At 31.2% G+C, this 26,308-nt stretch overlaps 2 protein-coding genes across 2 annotated transcripts; one reads left to right on the forward strand and one right to left on the reverse strand.

Annotated features, from left to right (window-relative positions):
* Positions 1 to 1,279: 1,279 nt before the first annotated feature.
* LOC148277835 (metallo-beta-lactamase domain-containing protein 1) lies at positions 1,280 to 4,361 on the reverse strand. The gene is made up of 4 exons (XM_088232329.1): positions 3,986 to 4,361; positions 3,434 to 3,598; positions 2,832 to 2,945; positions 1,280 to 1,842 (listed from the first exon to the last, which is right to left on the reverse strand). The coding sequence occupies exons 1-4, from the start codon at positions 4,167 to 4,169 to the stop codon at positions 1,646 to 1,648; spliced, it is 660 nt and encodes a 219-aa protein (XP_088088455.1). The 5' UTR covers positions 4,170 to 4,361; the 3' UTR covers positions 1,280 to 1,645.
* A 4,276-nt stretch (positions 4,362 to 8,637) lies between these two features.
* Positions 8,638 to 22,681, forward strand: PIG-N (Phosphatidylinositol glycan anchor biosynthesis class N). Its single transcript, XM_088232305.1, has 13 exons — positions 8,638 to 9,069; positions 9,149 to 9,604; positions 11,140 to 11,270; positions 12,296 to 12,474; positions 13,438 to 13,665; positions 14,726 to 14,996; positions 15,641 to 15,825; positions 16,122 to 16,306; positions 16,876 to 17,102; positions 18,074 to 18,267; positions 19,556 to 19,657; positions 20,840 to 21,031; positions 21,570 to 22,681. The coding sequence occupies exons 1-13, from the start codon at positions 8,870 to 8,872 to the stop codon at positions 21,846 to 21,848; spliced, it is 2,829 nt and encodes a 942-aa protein (XP_088088431.1). The 5' UTR covers positions 8,638 to 8,869; the 3' UTR covers positions 21,849 to 22,681.
* The last annotated feature ends 3,627 nt before the right edge of the window (positions 22,682 to 26,308 follow it).

The raw sequence follows: 26,308 nt of genomic DNA on the forward strand, positions 1-26,308 counted from the left end.
AAACATACCAAAAAACAAGTTTTAGAGATCATAATCAGCATTACAATTATTTAACTAAAGTCTAAATACGATTCGAAACTAGCAGTGTTTCACACATATCATAGACTTTATGACAGGTTTCTTTCACCAAAATTCTCTGAACTCAATTTTTTTGTTTCTGCTTCATCAAATACTAAAATCAACAGATGAAAGAATTTAAGAAATGTGGATGCCCAAACGTGGAAAAAATGGTAAATGTTACACCAGGCAATGACAGGTCGTTAGCCATGTAAATGCCTAGACTTTTATATATCCTTCTCTAAAATATTCTCCATCTCTGTTGCAATTCGACAATCAATTTGATGTTTTTGTTGTAACTTTAAATATAGCAGTATCAACGTCCTCCTCATCGATACGTCCTCTTTTAGTCTTACGTTTTTAAGTTTGCACCATTTTCAGCAAAAGACAACTACTAGTCTAGAGATATCGTCGTTTACCTGGGCACTATCGTACTCAAGTGTAGGACATTTTTTTATTTCATGTAATTTTTTACTTGACCATGCTAAAACAAACCTACTCATCAAATACCAACGGCCACCCATCGGCTAATTAATTAAATTAATAAAAAAGACACGTTTTAGTGATGTCTTGACACAAATAACGTTTGTGGATTTTGAAATATTGCTGGTGTATCAAAGTGCCCCTTGCATCAAAGTGCCCCACTTCCCCTACGAGTAATTTTAAATTTTATTATAATCTTAGTTATAACCAGCACTCGAGTATAATGTCGCAGCAAAAAGTCATTAATTTTGAAGGAAAAATGTGCCTGTCAATAAATCAAGCTGGTACAATAAGAAAGTTCGGTGCTACGGAAAATTGGATATAAAATATGTTTTCTTATGCGTGGTAAAAATTAGAGCATTAAATATTGTACCGCGAAGTTTCTTGAAAGTGTATGAAATTTATTTTTTTTAATAAATCTAACTACTTTGAACGGCATCACTAGTTCTTCCAAATCAAGCAATGATCCAGTGTTGTGATAGATTTCTGGTTTACAGGAAGCTAACCAACAAATCGTGACAACTCACCGAAGAGAACTAGTAACGCCGCACGCGAAGTAATTAAAAAATTGAAGGGATTATAATGTTATATTTTATAAAAAAAATTAAAAACACTTAGCTTCCTCATTGCATTAGTGATGACTAGACATCAGATTACTATCAAAATGCAAAAATATGCATGCAAATAATTATACACAATAAAATACCAAAATATGCACAATCAAAGAATAAACCAGTAATCACCAAGGTAAAATACTTTTTATTGTTAACATCAAAAAGTCTAGTTAAATCAATAAAAAACTTATAACGCAGAATCAGTTATATATTTGAAGAAAAAAAAAAACCACCAAAACAGCTATTTAATTATATATTTTTTAACAAAGCGTAACAATATTTGATTCTAAATTTTCAGTTTGAATTTTGTGATGTTTGTCACTTAATTATTAACTACAGGCTGAAAATGATCACTCTTTATCTACCGATTTCGCAGCCTGTAAAAAGTAAATATTCACAGTTAGTAAATCATAACTATAAATAACAGTCGCCCGTCTCCATCTCGTATTTGATGATTATAATTAAAGAAGTCTTATAATTGAAGAAGATATTCAAGTTTTCAGTTGCGTTTCTAGTATGTCTCGTATTTCCTTCGATGTTCGGAAAGATGCACCGTGCCCAGGCACAATGACATCACAGATATTAGCCACTATTGCGCGATGCTTTCTTTGTAAATCGGGAGCTTCACTGCCAGCCTCCATCCATATTTTTCGGTCATTTATATCGTCGAAACATTCAAAAAGGTCTCCTGAAATACACAAAGTACATTATTAATGCATTAGGTGTCAAATAAGTTGTGTCTGTTTTTTCCAAATTTAAAAATGAACACCAAAAGTAAAACAAAATGTTAATACATCATTTGAAAATAATTTTTCTGTTCTACGAGATACTGTACTTGCTTTCCCATAGCATTCATTATTTTATTTGATTACAAGCCTTAAAAATGGAATATCAAGTAAACGAAAGGGACCATTTTCAACACCTTTTTCTGTTCGCGTTCGATGAAGGAAATAAAACTACCAAAGGACACAATGTATGTTAACACCCAATGCATACTCATTTGAAAATAGTTAAACCTAACAAAATAAATATAAAACAACTTTGTTTTTAACTCCATCTCACTTCATCGTATCCATCTCACTTCAAACTTCTCATCTTTAACTCCATCTCACTTCATCGTATTCATTTCACTTCAAACTTCTCATCTTTAACTCCATCTCACTTCATCGTATCCATCTCACTTCAAACTTCTCCTCTTTAACTCCATCTCACTTCATCGTATCCATCTCACTTCAAACTTCTCATCTTTAAAAGAACAACATGACAAAAAGACTTGACTTATTTCATCATCATCATTCCTTTCGGCACCTAATGGTGAATAGGGTACTGCATTGGTACACCAATCGCAGCGTATCTTGATCATTTTTGTTACATGAAGGTAAGATGGTCAGTCTTACGCTTCAGCTACCAGTCCAGGGACTATGAAATATTCTTAAGTGAAAACACCCTTTTAAATGTTTTTCTGAATTGTTATTCTGTTGCATCACATGTTATTGTAATTTAATTTATTTTGCTATGTATTTTTTATTGTTGATTATTATGGCTTAACACGGGCACAGCCTGAAAAGCCCTATAAGTTCATGGAGATGTAAACAAGAGTAATTTTGAATGTATAAATAAATTAGACTGAAGGAAAATAAACAATCAAAACATCATTCAACACATGTGTATTTTTACCTGCTATTGCGAAAATTTCTCTATTTTTAGTCTGGACTATCACTGTGACATCACTCAAAGTATGACCTGGGGTCGGCATAACTTCTATATAGTCATCAATTTTTAGTGACTTTCCTGAAAAGCAAAGGAAAGAAAAATGTATTAAGATGATACTAAATGAGTTGATAAATATCAAACGCCAGTATGTCCACCCATTTTTTTTTTTTACATTAAATTAGTGAAACAAAATATGATCATTTTAATACTGTTCAAATTAAAACAAGTCCTAATTATTGTACATGAAAACACTCAAAAAAACTCCAGTTCAATTCAGAAGCTAGTAGGTCCACATGGACATTGTGGTGGATTGTTGTGGACATACTGGCATTTGATGTTTCTCAACTCAAATAATCATACTAATATGCAATTTATTCAAGAAGAAATTGTGAAGAAAGAATATTGTGATTTCAATAAATCAATAAAAATAATAATATACCGAATTTTGTTTGAAGAATTCATTTTAAGAAGTTATATTATTAGCATACTTATTACTTATAAGTTTTACAAGATTTTTAGTTATATTATAAGTGTTTTATTCCATAAGAAATATTTTCAAGAAGTACCTTCATCAAATGGGTGCAAGTAATAGGTAGTTTTAAAAGATATTGAGAATCCAACTATGTGTTTTGCATTCAAAAATAAATTATTATTTCCTATATGATCCGAGTGTCCGTGTGTACAGATAACATAATTCATATTTTCGGGGAGGATACCGTGGTCTGCCAAGCCTACAAAAATTATTGATTCTCATTAGATACAAAACATGGTATATTTTAAGTACAACAGAATCCCATTTTAAAAAATTGACGGGATTAGGTCAAATTCGCTAAATAATTGTGAGTCAAATTATCAAACACTTGGGGGTTCTGGTAGATATCACATAGAACTGTATTCTGCATCCGCCTGGACACAGATATACATAGCACACAATCACAATTTTTCACAAAGCCAGTGTAAAGTTTTGCAATAAGTTGTCTCAATATTCTTCATCGTCTTTTATGGCCTTTTCACCTCTTAACTCTGGTGTTCTAGCCAATCTCAATATACTAAAAATATATATCAGAGGAGGAATTATTCAACTGATATTCACATAAAATATAAGTTTCATTACTTACCTTGAATAATAATATCTTTGTCCCAAGCCGTCATTGTATCTACAATTATATTTAATGGCCCTTTAATAAGTACACAAGAACAGTTTGCCTTCATTTCTGTGCAATCATTATTGATATGAGAATATCCATTGGCCAATATATGAACGGAGTATCCTCTTTGAGTATTCAAAATTTCGTTATCCATTATCAAGTTATGATTGTAAATAACATGTATTATTTAATATATATAAGCCTTTTTAAGTTGTAGGCACTAAAATATTTCTATTCCCCATTTACAAACCACTCCGGAAATACAAAACTATCACAACACATTTATCTGTCATCTGTCACCAACTGACAAATGCTGACATCTGACATTGCTGACCACAGATTATACAGTTGATGCTGACTACCACTATACCACAGACTATATTATATTTTATAGCATATATTTTTTTAGTCTTAGGCCAACATTACCATCAGGGGTTATGAGGGAAGATGGTGTCAAAAGTAAAAGATGTCAAATGCACTGGTTCTACGTTCTTAAAAATTAATCATTTAAAGGAAAAAGCAGCACTTTCTATTGAACTGGATAAAAATTGAACAATGAGCGCTAATTTATTCAAAGGCAGTTTGACGGTATCGGTTTATTGGATAAAATTTGATTTTGAGGTAGCGAAGTAAAAAAAATCTCAAATAGTTATCTTTTCATATCCGTACAATTATATGTGTTTTTAACTGTTCAGTTGTATGTAGATATTCCAAATATTGTTTATTAGCGTACCGAATATAAATTTTAGCGGATTTTCAAATAGTTTATAAAAAAAATAACCTTAGTTCAATGCGACAAAAAGTTGCAATTGTAACAGGCAAAAGGTGTCAATAATGTTACAATTGACACCTTCGAGATATTAGTAATGTGCTGCTATTGAACATTTTTGTCGGCCTCGTGGTGTAGCAGTCAGCGCGTTTGCCTACCATGCAAGAGGTCTCGGATTCAATTCCCGACCTATGTCGAGAATTCAAGGAAGTCAACTATGTTGACTTGAAATATTTATTTGAAAATGTGTTTTTACACTCAGATATTTCATAATCCCTGGGCTGGCACCCGAAGCGTAAGACTAATCATTTTATAATAATAAAAATACTTTATAGTTTTATTCCACTTTTATGTATAATTACTTTATAATTTTTTTACCAGTGACTGGGTTTCGTCGTGACCGACATCGTCAGACTGGTGGGAGACTAAAAAAAATTCTATGTTATAAACAAGCGCAAGCAGGGGTTGTAAATCATGATTTTATAAAATTATGTAAATAAAAGAATTAAAATTAAAATTATTTAAGTATAAGGTAATAACAATTATAAGAATATAAGTTTTGTTTGAATGTATATGTATATACATTCAATGTCTGACGATGTCGGTCACGACGAAACCCGGTCACTGGTAAAAAAATTATAAAATAATTAAAAATAAAAGAGGAATAAAACTATAAAGTATTATTATAATTAAAATGCAGTTCCACGAAGAAATGTCTGTAGAAAAACTCAACTAATCATTTTAATTTCATATAATATAAATGATAAAGATACGCTGCAATTGATGAATCAATGTTGTGCCTTATGCACCAGTAGGTGCGGAATGTGAATGATGATGATGATTAAAAATTCATTTCTCTATTTTGGGTCTCTGATTTTTAAAAGTGGTCAAGTCTAGAGAACGAACGACAAAAAGAAGAACAAAACCTTCAAGGAACCTTCTCTCGCAATACATATACAAGAGTCCACTGGCTTAGCCCAGGCAATAGAGTTTAATAAGGTTGACGTCAAAAAAATTTGGGACGATTTGGCTGCAGTTATGGACAGTATTTTTTTTCATAATCAACAACTATAACATAAACGAAACGTGAATCAACAGTGTACGGAATTTTTCAAAGTGCATCTCTTCACCAAAAATAAAACAAGTAGGTGGTCTAACATTGCAAGAGATATTTTTTTTTATTACCACGTGTTTTTCCCTGATAGTGATTAAGTTAATTCAACTGCATATTTTCACAGTCGAAAAGATATTGTTGAAACCATATTTTATTTGATATTGATTCTTATTTTTCATAAATGTTTGTTTTGTTCGAGTTATGTTACAATTGATACCAAAAATGTTACAATAATTGACACCACTTGTGTGTCAAATGTAACAAACACTACATTTTTTTTAAACGAATATTGTTGCATTCACAAGTTGAGTTTTTTTTAAATAAGTAACTTGACCGATAAATATTTTTTTTTGTTTTTTTTCTGTTTTTTTTTTGTTGTTTTTTTGTTGTTTTTTTTTGTTTTTCGTTTTTTTTTTACTAAATAAATCCAAACTTGCAAGATGTTTTTTTTAAAAAAACAAACATCATGCAAGTTTGTTGGATGGTAACTAGGAAGTTTGCTTTAAACTTGCCTCAAGTTTACAGAGTTGCAATCTCAAACTTGGGTCAAGCTTGAACTTTTGATACAAGCTTGAGGCAAGTTTAAATTGTTATCTGGGATATTTCAGTGGATCGAAATTCAAAGGCAAATAAAGTAATTGAAAAAACATTCAATTAAATAAAGGGCCACTATATATGCTGGTAAACGAGACAATGCTGTTTTAGTTTTAAAAAATACGTCAAGGGACGAGATTAGGAAACGTGATTATTGGGTTAAATTAATCATTTTGATTTTCCAAATTGCACGGAAGTAGCTAAAAATACATGAAAGGCCTCAGGCAAGCGCAAACAATTGATTTTATATGACAGTAATTTTCTTATTAATGAACTTGAAAGTACGGAAAATGGTAATGGCCTTCGGAAGGTTTGAAGGGCGATGGGCTTGTATCAGTTTAGTCACTCATCTTATCAGGTGACCTAACAATTCATATTAAAAAGTGAAGTGTTAGGTTGCACAAAAAAAGAATGTTAAATATTTCATAGATTTATAACACAGTGAATATTTTTTTAAAACTAAATGTGTTGACATATTAATACGTAGACATGCCCTGAGCCCCCGAATGATGACACTTAACTCATACTCAAACGTTCAGTCATGCCCTACACGTATTTACAATCTAATAGTCGTTCTTCAACCGCCAGCTAGGCGTGCCGCTTAGAATCGAAATAAAAATACCTATTTGTGTCGTGAAAACGTGTAAAACCCTTTCGGATAAACATTGTAAAAAGGTTTGTGAACCTGTTCATTTGTAATAGTTTATTCATGGGTTTTTTTAATATTTTTTTTATATGGTAGTTGTTTTATTATTTACCTTGCTTATAATATACAACGTTTATATTTCAAAAAGTGGATTTTTCTGCAATTAAATATCTTAAAATTTATCTAAACTTTTGGGATCAGGGGGGATATATTAATGTGGGCTAATCAGGAACTTCTCAGCATTTGCTCACGTGGAGAGGAAACCACTTAAAACTCTTCAGGAGAAGCCGGCCTGTTGGCAGTAGTCAACAGGCCTTCCGTTCCACTAGAGGAGTGTTGGGCATTTTGTTCCCTACTTTGGTTTATTTTACTAATTTCCTGCGCTATATTTATCATGTATGATACTACCTCTCGTGTGAGTTCTTTATTACCTATCGCCGATGGGATGTCGCATATATCTTCACCCAGGCCTCTGCATCGCGCCTCCAGCTGTTGTCTTTGAAAGCTGAAAAAGCGGCAATGCATCAACATGTGAGGGACATCTTGAGGAGTTTCATCGTCGCATGGGCAGCTGTCGATCTCTGAGAGCTTGGAGCGATGTAGGTAGCTCATGAAGCCACCATGACCCGTAAGCATCTGGGTGAGCTCGTAGCCAGATTCATGGGTGATTAAAAGAGCTTAAAAAAATTAACATTAAAATAAAAATATTATTTTTTGTAAACGTTGAACTACGCCGAGAGGCGCACTTGCGTAGCTCTTATTCATAGTTACAGTGATGCACTGATATCATAAATGAGTACACCTATCCTTCAATTTTTGGCATCATATGTGTGCTCGTTGAATGTAGTGTAAGTTTTCGTGTCACTGTTTTTCAAAATATTTAACTCTATAAGGCATGTCTATGTATTATATGTCAATGACTATGTGTATATTAGAGTCTAGTTGTATAGCGTCCAGGACGTCCAGATCAAAAGTCTATACCTTGCTCCACAACTTGATTCCCCTTTTCTAACACAATTATTTACCTGACCTGACGATTAAGTATCCTTTGAGAAATAGAAAATAAATAGTTCCTCGCCTAACCTAACTGATCTTATATAAGTATCGAATAATAAAAATAATTGTTACGGGTTATTCAAATATGTACCGATATGATTTTCATTATCTTTTACTTATTAGTCCATCACTAAACTACATAGAAATACCTAAGTAGCCTGTTTTTCATTGAATGCATTATATAGGTCTGTGCTAAACATGCTCCGTGTTGCCAACCTTACCAACATCTATTTTTGTTAGATTTTTTCTGCCAAATTTTTCATGGAAAGTGATTTTATTAGGGAAATCGTAAGAAAAATAAAAAAATCCGCTCACCGTCATAAATCTAGTATCTGCGGATTTTTTCGCTGATCTACGGAATTTATTGTCTCTGTCGAAATTTACTTGATGGAGGTTGGTAATTCTGTTTGTGTTTTTCTAGCTGTCAACTGTCAGACTAATTCCTTTTTTCTTTTCTTGAAACTCGCCGGTACTTCAACTTTGTTTCGGATTGTGGAATTTAAATTCCAGCTGTTCGAGAATTTTAAGTGGCAGATCGGAGTGATGGAGAATTTTATATTATCACGGTGAATTTAACTAATTTAATAGTCAATCTGATAAAGCCGTGTCTTAAACGAAAGCACTATGTGAAAAAAAACTCACTATTCTATTGATTCTTTTGCAAAGTGCCCCAAAATGTTAATTTTTTGTGGAATCGTTTTTCACATTGTATTTCTGCTGTCGATTTTTGATATTTATTTCAAGTCTCCGGTTATTGATGGCGTTCGTGAATATTCTCCAAGTAAAGGCGCTCCAGCCTCCAGACTAGTACTATTTTCTGCTGATGGATTGAGAATTGAATCATTATTGAGAAGTCCTAGCGCGCCATATTTAAAGTGTGTATTTTTAAAATTATTTTTATTCTTTTAAATATCTATTTAGTCCGATACAGTTGTCTATTTGTACTTTTTTTAGGTCAGTAATGAAAAACAGAGGCACTTGGGGAGTGTCCAATACAAAAGTGCCAACAGAATCCAGACCTGGTCATGTAGCTATCATCGCCGGATTTTACGAAGATCCTTCCGCCATCGCTAAAGGTTGGAAAGAGAACCCCGTGGACTTTGATTCCGTATTCAACCGTAGCTTCCAAACTTGGTCCTGGGGCAGTCCTGATATCCTCCCGATGTTCGCTAAAGGAGCAGTCGGTGATCACGTCTACACTGACTATTACAGCTCTGAAGAAGAAGATTTCTCTGGGAAAATTTCCACAAGCGCATTGGATATCTGGGTGTTTGATAAAGTTGAGAAATTTTTCGCTACAGCGAAAACAAATATTGGTGTAGAAGACAAGTTGAAGAAGGATAAACTTATATTCTTTTTACATTTACTGGGTTTAGACACAGCTGGACATACTTACAAGCCGTACTCAGAGTAAGTTATGTCAATTTTTATGCAACAGTATTTTGATTATATTCTAATGTTTGTAGACAAATGTTAGATTTTTGATGGAGGAATATGGAAGTCTGGGCATTTAAAAGGCTGATGACCTATGTTTGAGCATCCATATTTCTATAATTCTGTTGATTTCATAAAATAAAAGAGCTGAAACTTTTATTGATGAGGATTTAACTTTAATTTGAACTAGCCAACGACTGGTCATAATGCCTAGAATTTTCATCATCATTCCCTTTCCGCACTGAATGGTGCATAGGGCACTGGATTAATACACCAATCGCAGCATATCTCGATAAATGTTGTTACATGAAGGTAAGGTGATCAGTCTTACACTTCAGGTACCAGTCCAGGGACAATGAAAACATTCTAGTGTGAAAACACCCTTTTAAATAAATATTTCATATCACCCATGTCGGGAACCAGTCCAGGGACAATGAAAATATTCTAGTGTGAAAACACCCTTTTAAATAAATATTTCATATCAACCATGTCGGGAATCGAACCCGAGACCTCTTGCATGGTAGGCAAACGTGCTGACCAATTACACCACGAGGCGGACAAAAGAAGAACTTTTAAATTCTCTTAAAAAAAACACTTAAATTCCCTAATAATTCCTTCATTCATTTTAAGACATTGGTATATTTCGATAAAACCAAAGAGGTTTAAATCCACTATTTGTTAGCAAAGATTTGGATATACTAAAAATATCATTAAATTTCTATATTCTTCAGCTATTTTTTTATACTCTTTAATTTTATATAATTTTTACATCAAAACTATTATTACCTTAAATCGGCAACTGCTATTTCGAACTACATTCTATGTTTTTTTTTTGGGTATATTTTAATAGAAAATGTAGAATATTTACTTATGACAATTGTGAAATTTAAAAAATAAAATAAGTAGATTGAAATCCGGATATTAGAATAGATAATAGAATAATGTTATCATTCGGTAATTGTTATCATAATCAATCAGTCCCAAAACCATATACATCCACATATTATAATCAAACTTCACCTATTGTTATTACTTACAATAATTATGAGTGGATTCAAAAGATGTGAATTCTTAATAATTTCTACAAAATAATCATAACATTCTAAACTTTTTAAACATAAGGGTCAGCTGTGTACTTTAAAAATTCACAACCGCTCTTAAGGTAATAATAATCTTAAGGCCGTAATACTGACCTATTTAATGACTAAATCTGCAGTCGATTCTGAACATTTTCTCTACCCCCGCGCGAGAATTAATAATACCAGCCCTGGTCCATTCAAAACATTAATAGAAAGAGAGATATATCTGAGAAAGACTATCAATTTGAATCAGCATTGTTATTTGTTATGTTGTTTTGTGTAAAAATGAAAGTTTGTTTTTTGTGTGGTTTTTTTTCTTCCCATTGCTTAATGTTATCAACCGGTTATTGTTATCAAAAGTCACAGGTCCCATCGCAATAGTCGGATTCCAATTTTCTATGCTATTTTAACATGTTTATTTTTTCAATTTAGTAAATATGAAGAAAATATTAAGACAGTAGACAATGGCGTTAAAAACATTGAGAAAATAATTGAAGACTATTTTGGACATGATAATAAAACTGTATACATTTTCACAGCTGATCATGGAATGACCGACTGGGGTAAGAAGATTTCTGTCTTTTTTTTCTTCATCTTTTGACTTGTTTTAAAAATCTGGAATTAAATAAACAAAAATATATTGAATACAACATCCATGTCCACATAAACATTGTAGCCACAGGAGTTTTAATCATGTGTTCATTCCTGTTTCTGGTAATTAAAATTACTAAAATTTACAATACGAAAAAGCTGTAATTCTGACCTATTTCATGACTTATTTTACCTATTTCATGACCCATATTTTTAATTAATTTATTATATTTTTATGCCGGTTAATCGAGGTTTATAATTTTGTTAATTTATAAAAGATATGGTTTTATTTTATCTTGGTTAAAAATAAATTGTCACAAGTAAAGTAAATTGAAATAAAAAAAAGTTTAACATAAATATTATTGTTGGATTTAACTCCAATATTAACCGGTGGTGATTCTATATCTGACTAGGGGTAAAATAATAGACCTCGATTTTTTAGTACATTTTAGTAGGAATTTAAGCAAGCTGTAAGAAAAACATACAAAATCATTTGTAGAAATGTATCTTAAACCTGATAAAAAAAACATTAAAATTTAGTTTTAAGAATGTAGTATATTCTTTTGTGTGAAATTTTTAGTTTGTTTATATTCTTTCAATATATTATTATATTTTTATTTTTCTGTTATAAACACATAAAATTCCTTTATAAAACATAATAAATTAATATATAAATCTAAGAAAAAACAGTATAATAAGAATTACAATTAAATCAAAAATATTTTGCCAAACAAACATTTGAATTAAAGAAATCAACATTATTGCATATCAAATTAACTTTCCCTTAGATGCATTCCAAATTATGTATTATGAAACATACAGTTAATACTTCCAAAATTAGGACTTAACATTTGAAAGTTTCTTGTGATGCTATTTGCAAATGTGAGAATTAAGTAAAACATAAATCAGCCAGTCCGTAATCTTTGTAATTTGAAAAATATATTTTACTGGTAAAATTTATAAGCACCGTGATATATACTGTTTGTATTTTTAAAAGGATCCCACGGAGCTGGGGATGACCACGAGACTCAAACACCATTGATTGCCTGGGGAGCTGGCATAGCCACACCTACCAATAGTCAACAGGATTTGGGCAACAGGATTGATGTTAACCAAGTAGATATATGTCCCCTCATGGCTGCGCTTATTGGTATTCCTGTACCAGTCAATTCAATGGTAAAAAATTTGTAATCCCAATTTTAAATAAAACTTTTCATACTCGCATGTAAAAAATGAAACGTTACAAGATAAATTAATTGTGAATAATAAAACTGTCCGTTGCTAGGGATCATTTGATGTATCCGCTCTCAGGGGCAGCTAGACTTCAGACCCAAATATTTTTGATGAAAGATTTACCTCAAAACATAATGAATCACTTACATACAAACAGTAATTAATAATATTCAGTGCTGTACAATGTGTACATTGTTATTTATAGACTCCAAAAATTTCATTTTATCCCAATATTTATTTGTAACTTCCGAATGCTCTGGCCGCAAACGGGAGGATACTGCCCACCATTCTATATATCCCCTGTTGTATTCAACATACGCGCTCTAGTGGCAGTACATCGTCATCATCATTTCCTTTCTGCACCTAATGGTTTATAGGTCACTGCATTGGTACACCAATTGCAGCGTATCTTGATAATTTTTTGTTACATGAGGGTCAGACGCATCAGGTGCCAGCGCATGGACTATGAAATATTTTAGTGTAAAAACACCTTTGTAAGTATTTGATATATTTGGTTCTGGACTTACTAGTTCTTCCATTTTTATACTCACAATTTAATTCTTAGACTTCATTGTATGTTTAAAAAAATTATTTGTTTATTTACATTTTTGATTATTCATGTGTCTATCCTATTATTATCGTTTTGCATTTATTTAGTTACATTTTTTCATATTTATTATATGTTGAATGCAATATATGTTTATGTAAAAAAAATTAAAGATATGTGTAAAATTATCTTTGTAAATTCAATTACTTAAAAAAATAAAAATTACGACTTATTTGTTACCAAGTTTGAATCTATCCTCTGACCTCTGTTCTCGAATTTACAACATTTTCCCAAGGATTGCTGCTCAATTCTTAAATTACATAAATAACTAAATATGTACATTTTTTTCTTTCTTTTAGGGCGTGCTTCAAGAAGAGTATTTTGGTTCTAATACTGAATTAAAAGCCAAAAGCCTTCACAGCAATGCCAGACAAATGCTCGCACAATACGACCGAAAACGTGAAATTGTTGAAAATGAGGTCATCATGAAAATATATACTCCCTTTACCCTCTTGTCAAAGACAATAGTAGATGAGACCATTGAACATCTTGACAGTCTTCTTGAGGCTCAAGATTATGAACAAGTGGTATGAAAAATATTTCTCAACTTATCAACACTGTAATACTACTTACTTTTGGACCCTTTCAGCCTGGGTGTTAATTCAAATATACTCAAAAATTAAGATTTGTGTTCTCCTGTACCTACCGAAATAAAAAAGCGACGAGTTTGTTTTTTAATTACTGGTGTCCCTAAAGAAGTCTCTATTTTTTCTGCATATATTAGTCGACATTATTCAGAAAAGTTTTTTTTTTCAGTTTGACAGTTGACTTCTGGCTGGTCCATTTGGTTTGGAGTGAATTTCTGTCACCCTTGCAAATGATATTTAAGCCACATTTTAAATATATTTCACTAAAATTAAAACAATTTGATTGAATTTACATATATTGTAATATATTAACATGTGTTTCATTAACTTTGTCTATTTATTATCAGTTTAAGAACCATTGCTTATTAAAAATTAATCCCACTCTACCCCAACTTGATTCCCATTTCTAATAGTGAGTTATTTTCAACTCGTTTAAAATGGCCCTCAAAATTAAATATTGGTAAATCATAAGAACGAAAATATTTATTTTTTTAATAAAAAAAAAAAATCTAATATTTTCTCAACTGTGAAAGAATTTTTAAAAATTCAAATAATTTCTTTAGTCCCTACGTACAGTGTAAAAAAAATCATTTATATTCACAGGTCTAAAGAGTTAAAATAAAATAAATGTTTGGAGCACAATCTTTGCGATTTTCCATGAAAAACATTTTGCATCACTTATTTAAATTATCTTGTCGACTGTTTTTAGAACTTGACTCTTCCTCTGTCAAGATGTACAAATAAACCAAACTATCTTAACAAAATTGTTTAAATATTTCATGTACCTATACTGAATGTCCCTACAAAATCATCATCATCAAAACTGCTTTTTGCGATTGACACATTTTTGGCAATTCTGTTTGATGACTTTACATTTTGTGAATTTAAGACCAAAATCAATCACTTTGTTTGCTTGCTACATAAATAAGTAACAAATATGTAAGGTCACCACTGGTTAAGATGGACAGCATAATAAACTATACTTTTTTTTACTTTTCAGGTAAAAATGAGTAAAGAAACCATTGCACTCAGTTTGTTGGGCTTAACCTATTATCAAAATTACTATCAAACATTACTCTTGAACTGTATGACACTTTCCTTTCTCGGCTGGATTTGTTGGCTGTTCACAGTTATTTTTCAACGAAACGGAAATAATAAGAGATTAGAAATGCCATCAGTCAGTAGAAGTTACTTAGAAAGATTTTTCGACCTCCATCCTATCAATATATTTTTCAGGATTTTTTTATCCGCTGTGATTATAATAATAAATGGTAAGTATTCAACTCCTCTCTACCACTTTTTATATATTTTACCTATGCATTAAAAATTACCGAGCAGCAAATTATTTATATTTCAATTAAGGTTTAAAGCCTACATTCTTTGAAAAAAATAAACATTCAAGGATTGAGTTTCTCTACTGATATTTCTTAGTGGAACTGCTCATGAACTCATTTTTAAAAACCTGTAAAATGTATTTCTCGGCACAGAATTTCTCAGCGTGGAATACATTATCAAATCATATTTTATTTGTAACTCATAACATAACATCTACACATAAGTTTATGATTCTATTATTAATTTTGAAATGTCAAATCTGTCCAGATTAAAAAAATATAAATTAATTTTCAGTTGAATCACTAAAACAATAAAATATATATATATATATATATATATTATTTATTGAATCGGTATTAACATCGTGGAATAACATAATTAAATTAAACACTTTGGTCTGGTCTCTCTTTTTGGAAAGCACAAATCATTCCATCTACAGATGTAGTTTTAAGTAGTTACTTCAAAAAATACAAGTGGTTTCATAACAAAGTGTTTTATTTATTAAATTTAAATATGTTTAAATAAATAAAATTTCTGCTATCGTGAAGTAATTTACATTTGCATTTAAATTTAATTACAGTTCAAAACCTCCCGATCCAGTATAATATTTACTGTAGTCTGCCAGTTCTGATTTGGTGGAAGGTCTTACTATCGTACAGAGTATGGATAGATTTTTTCACTTTCAAAGGTGAAAATTCTAGTTTAACCAAATTCCTTAAACTCTTCCTTACAATTACTGTTTATGTGGTTGGCTTGTTAATACTGGTGAGTTTTTTTTGTATTGTTTTATAAGCAGATTTATTAAATGTTCTAACTTACATCTTTAGAAAGCTACCTAAGATATTGCTGCTTTTCCCTGCTTTCAATTGTATACTACATAAGATTTTTTAGTCTCCTACCAGTCTGATGATGTCGGTCACAACAAAACCCGGTAAAAATAAATATAATAATTTTTATTATTATTGTAATACTTCTTTTTGTTCTACTGATTCGAGAATATTTTAAGATAAAATAGTTGTTAGCGGGGGGACCAGAACTAATATTTAGTTTTTCTGTTTCAGATTTACACATTTTTTTATCGTTGGGTATTGAGTATCGGCCTTGTCGGTTTGTCAATATTTCCGCTTTTGCCTTCTTATAGGAAAAAAATTCCAATATTATTACTCATTGTCTGGATCAATAGTAATATTATTTTGACTGGATTTTCATTTACACCAGTCGTGGGCCATTCTTACTCGAAGCTTGTGTAAGTGTATGTTTGAATTTGTAAAAAATAATCTAGATTTCCAAGAACATAAAATCAGAACATTAAAACATTAAACGGTTGTGGTCCTGTGGTAAGTGTCTCGGACTCACGGACCAAAGGTCTGTGGTTCGAATCCCACTCTACCCCAACTTGATTCCATTTTCTAGTAGTGAGTTATTTACAACTCGTTGAAAATGGCCCTCAAAATTAAATATTTGGGTATATCATACGAACGCAAATATTTCTTTTTACTTTTGAAAAAAAAAAAAAAACAGATAAATATATTTCCAAGTTTGGTCATGACTCAGATCGATTAATAAAAACAAATAATAATATATATTTGATTTTTTTGCCACTAATTTATAGTTAGTGGCGTGAAAATTAAAATTCTTGTCTCAAGTAATGTAACCTGAATTTTTAATCTAACAAAATTTAAGTAAAGTTTGCTAATAATGAGATTCAGATGTTATTGTCAGCAACACGAATACACCTATGTATGTATTGATAAAACTGATAAAAAAACTATAAAACTGAAATGCATAATCAAATTGTTTATTATATTTTTACAGTTTTTTTTCTGGATTGCTGTGGGTATTAGTTTCCTGCGCATTTCTTTATTTTCATTCCTTAAAAATGGTACAGAATGGAAAAGAAACTAAAGTGGAAAATATCATGATGGTTCTCTCTCCTCTAACGATGCTTCTGGCTATGCAAATTAAAGATTCCGTAAATTCTGAATTTGAGTCCATGGAAGGGCTGTCTTCTACAAATCAGGTTTTATCCTGGATCTTGGCAAGTATGTTTGTGCTTTTATGTCAACAATTTACTATTTTTTTCAATTTTATTTAAATTAACACAGTAGAAATATAGGATTTCCTGTGGTTTTATTTAATTCTAAAGTTAATCTTAATTATTAAAAGAATTTAGTTAAAATTAATTAGATTGCCTTGTAACATTATGTTGAGAGGAAGGGGTATATAATAATGAAAGAGTGCTTGATCTAATTCCCATGTAGGTTTTATAGTTTTTATCAAATCAAGGATAACAATCCTTATAATTAAACAAATATTAAATCTATATCTTAAATTAATTCTTATATAACGGACTTATAACTAAACTTAATATTACCCAAAACGATCTGGAGGCAGCAGCTTCCAGCTGCAAGGTGTAGCGTGGGTAGCTAAGGCGGCAGCATCTAGCTACAGCGAGGGTTCGCGGTTATCGCGTAGGTGGCGTCGTGTCTGTGGACGACGCGTGGAGCTGCGTGTTGCAGGCGGAGTTGTTTGCGTCGGCAACTCTGTGACGAAACATGAAATTCAGCTAAGTCCTCAATTCAAAATCAAATTGATTCTTCAACAAACATTATCAGCATCACTAATATAGAAAGTGTGTAAAGTTATGCTACTAACGTAGGACAGGAGCCCCGTGTCGACTCGTGGCCCCGTGAATCACTTTGTAAAGCGCCCTTGAGGTATTATATTACAAAAATGGCGCTATATAAGTTATCCATAATTATTATTATTATTGATGCGTGAAGAATGCGAGGAGCTGTTCTTTGATGGAGATTTCTCTTGTGTGAAGTTAGCATATAGTTCCCACCAGCGTTTCCATCAGGAGAGCGCTTCAATGTTGGCAAGCTGATGGTATTTGTTGGGGTGCGTTCGGTCCTCCACAGTGCTCCCATGAGAAGTAAAAAAATAAAATACAATCAGTGTTGTAAAACGCCCTTGGGGTAATAATATTGTTCTTTTGTTTTCTTTGTTATAGTGTCCAGTCTCCTGTCACCATTCTTTACATCACAGGGAATGTATTCTCGACTGTTTTCTATATTCTCCAACTTGGGTGTGTTTTTCCTACTCCTTTCTGTAAGCCACGAGACATTATTCCTGCTGGTATTTGGATTCAATTTATTCTGTTGGCTATCTATTGAATATTATCTGAATAATCCAATGACGGCAAAGGTTAGTTTTGTACCACTGTAATTTTTTTAAATATAAATCACTAAAAAGCGAAACCACAATGACTTTTACGCGGACATCACCAAATTATTAGTGCCTTGTTTTGTTAAGTAGATAGAAACTATTAACATATTACAACAGAGATGAAGAACATTCAAGAAAAGGTAATATATAAGTCTAGGCATCTACAGGGCTTATGACCTGTCAATGGCTGGTTTAAGTGGCCACTTTACACACTGTGTAACATTCACCATTCTGCCTATATTTGAACATCTATATTCCTTCAATTCTTTCATCTGTTGATGTTTGTGAAGTTAAAGAGCTGAAACCTTTATTTATGCAGGTAAGATTCATCTAATTGAATTATTTCACCTACATACTAGGCAACGCCTGAAAATGTTATTTTTTCAATTTCTATACTTCTTCATGGACCAGGTAATTTATCAACAATATTTTGAATCTGTCCAAATTTTCGTAGACAAGGACTGGATTCAACTCCCTGGGGAGCTGTTTATATTAACATATTACATATGTTGTTAGAAACTATTATAAAAAATCACCTTCTGAAAATAGTGTCGTTCACAAAAATGGCATTTCTCAATTTGCAAAAAACACCCGCAACACTAACGGTAATCATTTAAACTGGTCAAATATATACATAATTAGATTCTTGTTTGTAATATAAAATAAAAACTAATGTATTCATTTTTTATCATTTGTCAAAGTCAAAAATATTCCAACTGTTGTGTAGATTTGATTATTCACTCTTTTCGTAAAAGTGCTATTATCTCAGTTTGACTTTTCTATGGCTGGCTGCTTTCTGCATAACTACGTTCAATTTCGAAGTGGTTTTTTTTTATTTTTACAATATACATAAGAGGTAAAACAGAGTATACAAAAAATAAAGGATAATTACATAGCAATGAAATACATATAAACAGTAAAAATAGTAAACAAAAAATCCCACAAAGGCATGGCCTGTTCGTGGGTATACAAGAAATGCTTATGAATTTTGCTCCTATAATAAATAGACAGGTATAACATTTTTGTGTAATATAAGAAAGAGAAAAGAAAATATTCTATAAAAGATTATAAGGTACTTTTTTATTTTACAGTAATTAAAAAAGGAAATATAAATGTTTTAAAAAAAAACATGCAAATATTCCTTATTATTAAAGAACAGCAAAATATATCATAGAAAAAAAAGAGTTCGTTTGAATCCAGGATAGTGCGTGTTTTTTAAAAGATAGTTGTGTGTACATGTTCACTATATTTGTGTTTTTTGTTTTAGATTTCTCTGCATACCTTTGAATACCTAAATAACTTAATAACAAACAAGTCATCCATTGAAAGAGGTCTTAATGCAGAGGATTTCCGGCGATCGTTTATATTTGTATCCTTTTATAAAAAAAATATCGTCAACTTATAGATCTAATTTTCAGCATATTTTTTAAGTGTTTGTTGCATTTGGAAATACAACAATCTAGACGTATTTTCACCTCACCTTTCAACTTTGTCTTAGTGCAAACTGATTTCAGTAGTTCCGGACTATCGAAAGCGGCTAAGTAAACTGTTGTATGTTCAAAACGTCAACTTCTCAGGCCAGCTTATTAAAAATGTTTGACTATGATTATTTCTGAATTTTTATAAATCTCTTTCACTCCCTAGGTTGAAATTTTTTCAACATAAGTAAAACATTTTTGAGGAAGGAATATGGAAGTCTAGGCTTTTGCAAGGCTTATGGCTGACAGAGCTGGACCTACCATCAGGTTCAGTTGGCATAAAGCACCAGACGCTTGTTTACAAGGGGGGAAAATATGCTCTATTAATTTACAAACTCCTAATTCCCGTCCGTTTTCATCAACTGACGGGGTGCTACCGCCCATTGGATCAGGCGCTGTTGGCTGGTTTAAGAGTTAAGTTTAACACCGCAACATTCACCACTCTGCCTATGTTTGAACATCCATATTTCCTTAACTCTCCTATAACTTATGTGATGTTAAAGTTGAAACCTTATTTGAACATTTATTGATGTAAGTGAGATTCACTTGGGCGAATCATTTCACTTACTTAGCAATATCTGAAAATACGTATTTAATTTTTATACTTCTCATACCAATTAGTTTAATCGACAATATTTCAAATCACTTCACAAAAGTCAACTGGTGGAAGAGTTGGGGAAATATGGATGTTCAAACATAGGCAGAATGGGGAATTTTACAGTGTATACTTTGACAAGTCATAAATCCTATAAATGCCTAGACCTCCATATTCCTTTCTCAAAAATGTTTTATAAAAAAAGTGCTTATTATAGACAACTTTATAATCTTATATGGTTGACATAAAGTGTACTAATTCCAAACTCAAATTGAATTCTTTTAAATTATAACGAGCGTAAATTTTCACGTCTTTAAATATCTCTCCCGAAAAGTTATGTTTTAAGCATACAATAGTTATAGCTGCCATCGTTTTATTGAGTTAAATAGATTATTGTAGTAAGTTTTTTTGTGGTATATTCAATTTATAGTTAATGTAATCTTCGGAATTTTGTATATCTTCCTTAATGTATGCGCAGATGTTGTACATAATATTGTCTTTCTTCGGGACAGGAAACATAGCGTCCATTAACTCGTTTGATCCCCAATGGGTTCGATGTTTTATCTCGCAGTTTTCTCCATTCGTTATGGGGTCTCTCATAATATGCAAAACTCTGATTCCATTCCTCTATGTGGCTTGTACATTCTGCGCCGTCAACCAGGTTGTAAAGGTAAAAAAATAATATGTATACTTTCAATCGGGATGTTTAAGCATTTTTATTAAGGTACTATTTACTAACTATGCCTAGCAGTTTAAAACCAAAGCTCTTCTTTCTAACAGGGGGGCACTGGTAGAAATACGATTTTAAAAATAAAATAAATGTGAGTTCATTTATTTTAACATTCCCCAACATCCAGTAAAAATAAAGAAATGGGTTAAAGAAATAAAAGGAATTTAACGAAAAAATCTGATTGGGATCTATAAAAAACTAATGTTATTTCGAAGCATTTAAATACATTTTTTTTATATACCGAAAATGGGTATCCTCCAAGTTTTTATAGTATATGCATTCTCATGGAATGCAACGCTGGTATAAATTAACAAACTCGGTAACTATGGGCACGTTTTCATGCCACTACTTTTTAAAAATATTTTACTCTATAAGGTGTGTCTATGTGTATTAATAATTCAGTGGTTATTATTACCCAATTACATAGGAATTTCATCAAGAATTATCTAAAATAATAAAACATTCTTTATCGTTTCAGGCGCCTACTGGACAGCTATTCCTGATAGTTTTGATATTTTCCGATTTCATGGGTCTTTATTTCTTGCACCTGGTGAAAAATACAGGTAGTTGGCTAGAAATCGGGACATCAATATCTCACTATGTTATAATGGAAACAACAGTATTATTTGTATCTTTGCTTTATGGGCTTGGATATCTCATGACCGGCGTAAACATGTGGATAGAGTCACCGCTCCGGTCATCACTACAATATACTCCAGAACCACCACAGCTAAAGCCCAAGCCCAAGGGTCAGTAATTTGAAAAGTTCAAAGCCTTCGAGGTATGAGCAGCTGACCGTCACATACCGCACTCCGCATCTGAGGACTTAAGTCTCCTTGGCGGTGCCCAAATACATGGAAAAATTGCTCATTGCCAAACGAGAAAAGCTACCCGAAGGAGCTCTCTGTAATCTGGTAGCCTCGGCATCTTTGTGCTGAAAGAAGGTAATCTAGTTGTTCATAATATGTACATCATTGAATTGAGGAAAAGAAAGAAGTGAATTCTTCACTGATTGGAATTACATTGATTGGACATGATCCATTTGGCAAAATGATTACAAAACATTTTAAAAGCCTTTTTGGAAGCCACCCAATCTGTATGTCAGACACGAACCTATAAAAGGGCCACGGATAGTAGCGAGAAGCTTCATTCAATATTCATAGAGAGGGGGAAAGGGACATGACCACAGGATATTAGCAAGATGAATTCAAGAAAAATGAAATGAATGGTTCTTTCAATCAAGGTGTGGTCTCATGGTAGTGTTGTGGACTCGCAGATCAAAGGTCCTAGGTTCAAATCCCACTACCCCATTTTTCCAGCAGAAGTTATTTATGAAGCAATTGAACTTTTTAATAAATTTAACCCTCAATCAATACTACATTCAATGAATGTAACTTTTAATATGTGTAACTCCTGATAAATGTAACTTCCAATGATTGTAATTCTTAATAATTAATATGTGTAACTCCCAGTCATTATTTGTAATTCCCAATCAATTAATGTAATTTCATCAATTTTAATTTTTTTATATCTTTGTCGTAATTAATTGAAGACGCATAGAATAAATATTTTCAATAAGTGCCCTCCAAAGATTCTAGTTTTTCTTCATAATTTGATGTTGTCCTATGTATTAGCATACTTGTAAATGTTATTCTATTTTATTGTAATTTATATTTATATTGCTCGGAATATCGTGAATTTCTTTTTAAAATTATTTGATGTAGAGGTAAAAGAATCGACATTCCATGGGACAGCTTTTCGATGGACATTTACTAGGGCTCTGGGAATTTGTAGTTTGGTGTTAAGTTAAATTTATATTGTGGTCTTGTTTGTGATATTACATAATAGTTATAAAAATTAACCTTTACTTTAACATTCATCTGTACCATTTTCATATTAGTAATGGCTTATCGGATCACTAAACCAAAAACCATAATTTGAAAAGCACAAAAAGATATTCAATTCAAATTACAAATATTATAATATCTAATATTTTATAAATTATATGATTGTGATTAAAAGGGTGATTAATTTTAAATATTTAAAATATCATTTATGACTACCAAATTAATGAAAATAATGTTTATTTTAGTTATTTATATGTATTCCTTCCTTTAAATATTAATCTTGACCGTTATCTTTTTTATTAGGAAATGTTAGGAAAATTAGGAACTATTAAGATTCGTCTTCCTTTTAAAGTAGGTATCACATTTGATTTATCATTATGAGAGTTAATTTTTTTACTGGCAATTATGCAAACCAATTTATAGTACAATTTCTAAGTACTTAGTGTGTAGGTATGTTAAAAGATTTATTGTAATGTGACTGAAAATAGTCAAACTGATAATGGTAAATATAGTAATTAATAACTTAAATTAATATTTCAGTTTATTTACCTTTTTTATTTCTGAGAAAAAACAGGGTTTTCATTCACAGAGTTTGAACAAAATGCCAAATTTTAGTTTTAACTTGACCAATGTTATTCATTCCAATTTCTTTTTTTTTACATATATATATATATATATATTTTTATGAATAAGTAATATACCTATATTTTTGATAAAATCACTACAAAATTTAATGATTAGATCAGACCTCAGAAAGAGTGTTTTAAAAAGATATTTGTTTTATTTTTATTTAATTCTTATTTTAATGACTACCAACTACTAACAATATTTCTCCAACAGTAATCATCACGAAACCAAAACAATGTTGTATGTAAAATATTCATTGTAATCATTTAAAGCTTCAACATTCTAGTCTATTCCATAATGTTTTATGTATGTGTCATATTTTAGTATTTAAGCATTTTGTACAAAATGAATCAGGTGTGCATATTTTTTTAGACTAATACTGTACAAATGTGACAATTGGATAACTACTTGAGCGCTTGTTTAGTCAAAGACCTCAATTAATTCAAATTATGCGTGAATTCCAAATCATGAATTTTTAATTACACCTTGAGGTTCCCTTCAGTTTTTTTCTACTGGAATATCGTAATTTTTAAACAGGAATTAAGGTAATTTATAAACAAATATGTTTATTTCTATTTTTATATATTTTTAGCTTTTTAATCTTTTTTTTCTCTATTAAATATGTTCTGTAACTTGAATTATAAAAATAAAACTTTTTTTTTATTGGTTGATTGGAAGAAATTGGCAATAAGCCCGCCAATGTACAAATAACATTATGTACAGAAATTTAAATGAAAAAATAAAAAAAATATCAAGAGGGAATATCTAAAAATGAGGCCTCTGTGGGAAAATACTAGTACCTATCGATTAAAAAAACATTAAGTAAGTGATAAAAATGGGATTAAGAAGAATTTCTATGAAGACAGGTGACTAGCGTTTAAAAATATTCCCGAAAATGTAATTACTTCGAACTGGTTGTAACGCATTTAGAGTATTATTAACTCTATTTTATCTGGAATTATGTTTTTTTTTTTTTATTAATAAAATGCCTGTAATAGGCACACAGAACATGACTAGAAAGACATTTTAGTGTGTTTTTACATAAGTTCTTGCATTTTTTATCATTGGATTTTAAAAATTTCAATTTGAGATTTTAATCGATGTATACCTTAGACATTTACCTTAATATGCTACTTCTACATAGAATTAACAGTTCAATCATCAGTAATATTGCTTCTGTCGGAATGATGTGAAGTGAAATATTTCTAATATCTGACCCTTATTTACAAATGGACACTTGGAATAACATTATCAAGAAACCTAAAATTGCACAAAAACAGGTAATATTTGGGGCAGTGAAAGCAAAAGTGGGCTATCCCACGGGTTGGCCTAAAATGAGTTTACTAAGGAAATGAATAAAAAAAGTTTTAGTTACAAAAATGGGCTAAATTTGCTTTACGAAGAATTTAATAGATGGCAGTGAATATTTTTATTGCATTGAATATTTTCTTAACGGATTTTTTTTAACGCATTCTAAGGTTTCATATTAATTGTTCGTCCAAATAGCCAAATGAAAATAAAAACTTGAATGTATGTCTTTATTTTGTATTTTCTAATAAAATATTAACACTTATTTATGACAACCGTGAATATCTCAACATATTTCCGAAAGTTAATCAAAAGCCAGTTAATTTAACCTTTAATGCATTAGTCCCCGCACCTATACTGTTGTACCGAAATTCACAAATCTAATGAATTTTGTCAGAGCAGTATTTTGGTGAACTCTTTTATTTAAAGTGCTTTATTACAAAAACACCGATATTTTATTTAAAGTGCTTTATTACAAAATCCCATTGTCTTTTACGTGTTTTTTTTTATTTTCTGATTGTGTAAATGAATCATATTTTTGTTGAGTGTAAGCCATAACTTATAACTGGAAATTGGGAGATTAATAATCACCTATTAACATAACCAAATATAAGTAATATAATGATTATTATCTATTGGTTCTGCCATATTTGGCATGAAATTTAAAATTCAAGTGTTGAAGAACTTAGATTAAAGATATAATATAATGTATGAAAATCCTTTCATAGATCACACATCAAGTATGTCCTCGCTTACCCCTTTGCGCCCAAGGTATATTTTGAAGAAAAATAAGAAACGTTTCTAAACTATTACATTTTTATAAAAAGGTCGATCCCGAATGTTTTTAGCTACCAAAGAGCAGCTTGGAAAGATTGCAAACATAAAATGCATCATCATCATCATTCCCTTTTCGCACCTAATGGTGCATAGGGCACTGCATTGGTAAACCAATCGTTTCTTAATCATTTTTTGTTACATGAAGGTAATATGATAAGTCTTACACTTCAGGTACCAGTCCAGGGACTATGAAATATTCTAGTGTGAAAACACCCTTTTTAATAAATATATCAAATCAACCATGTTGGTAATCGAACCCGAGACCTCTTGCATGGTAGGCAAACGCGCTGACCATTACACCACGAGACCAACAACATAAAATTAGCAAAACCAATCATTGCCTTGACTTTGTGTCACAATAAAATCTGAAAATGCGAATCATCCGTTCAAGTTTTTCACATTCTTTGATATTTTCCTCCACCGCAGACATATTTTATACCTGTTTTAGCTACCTAATAAATAATGTAAATATTTTGCGACCAACGAGCACTTTCGCGTAGATAGGCATCTTCAAGACTAAATAAAATAGTAAAACTTAACCAAGAAGTTTGATATTTTATTATTGAAAATTGAGAATCAAGAAATATCTACAAAAAAG

Source organism: Micrasema longulum, unplaced genomic scaffold, assembly GCF_059751315.1.
Source record: "Micrasema longulum isolate JH-2025_06_02 unplaced genomic scaffold, ASM5975131v1 h1tg000971l, whole genome shotgun sequence".
Lineage (NCBI taxonomy): Eukaryota > Metazoa > Arthropoda > Insecta > Trichoptera > Brachycentridae > Micrasema > Micrasema longulum.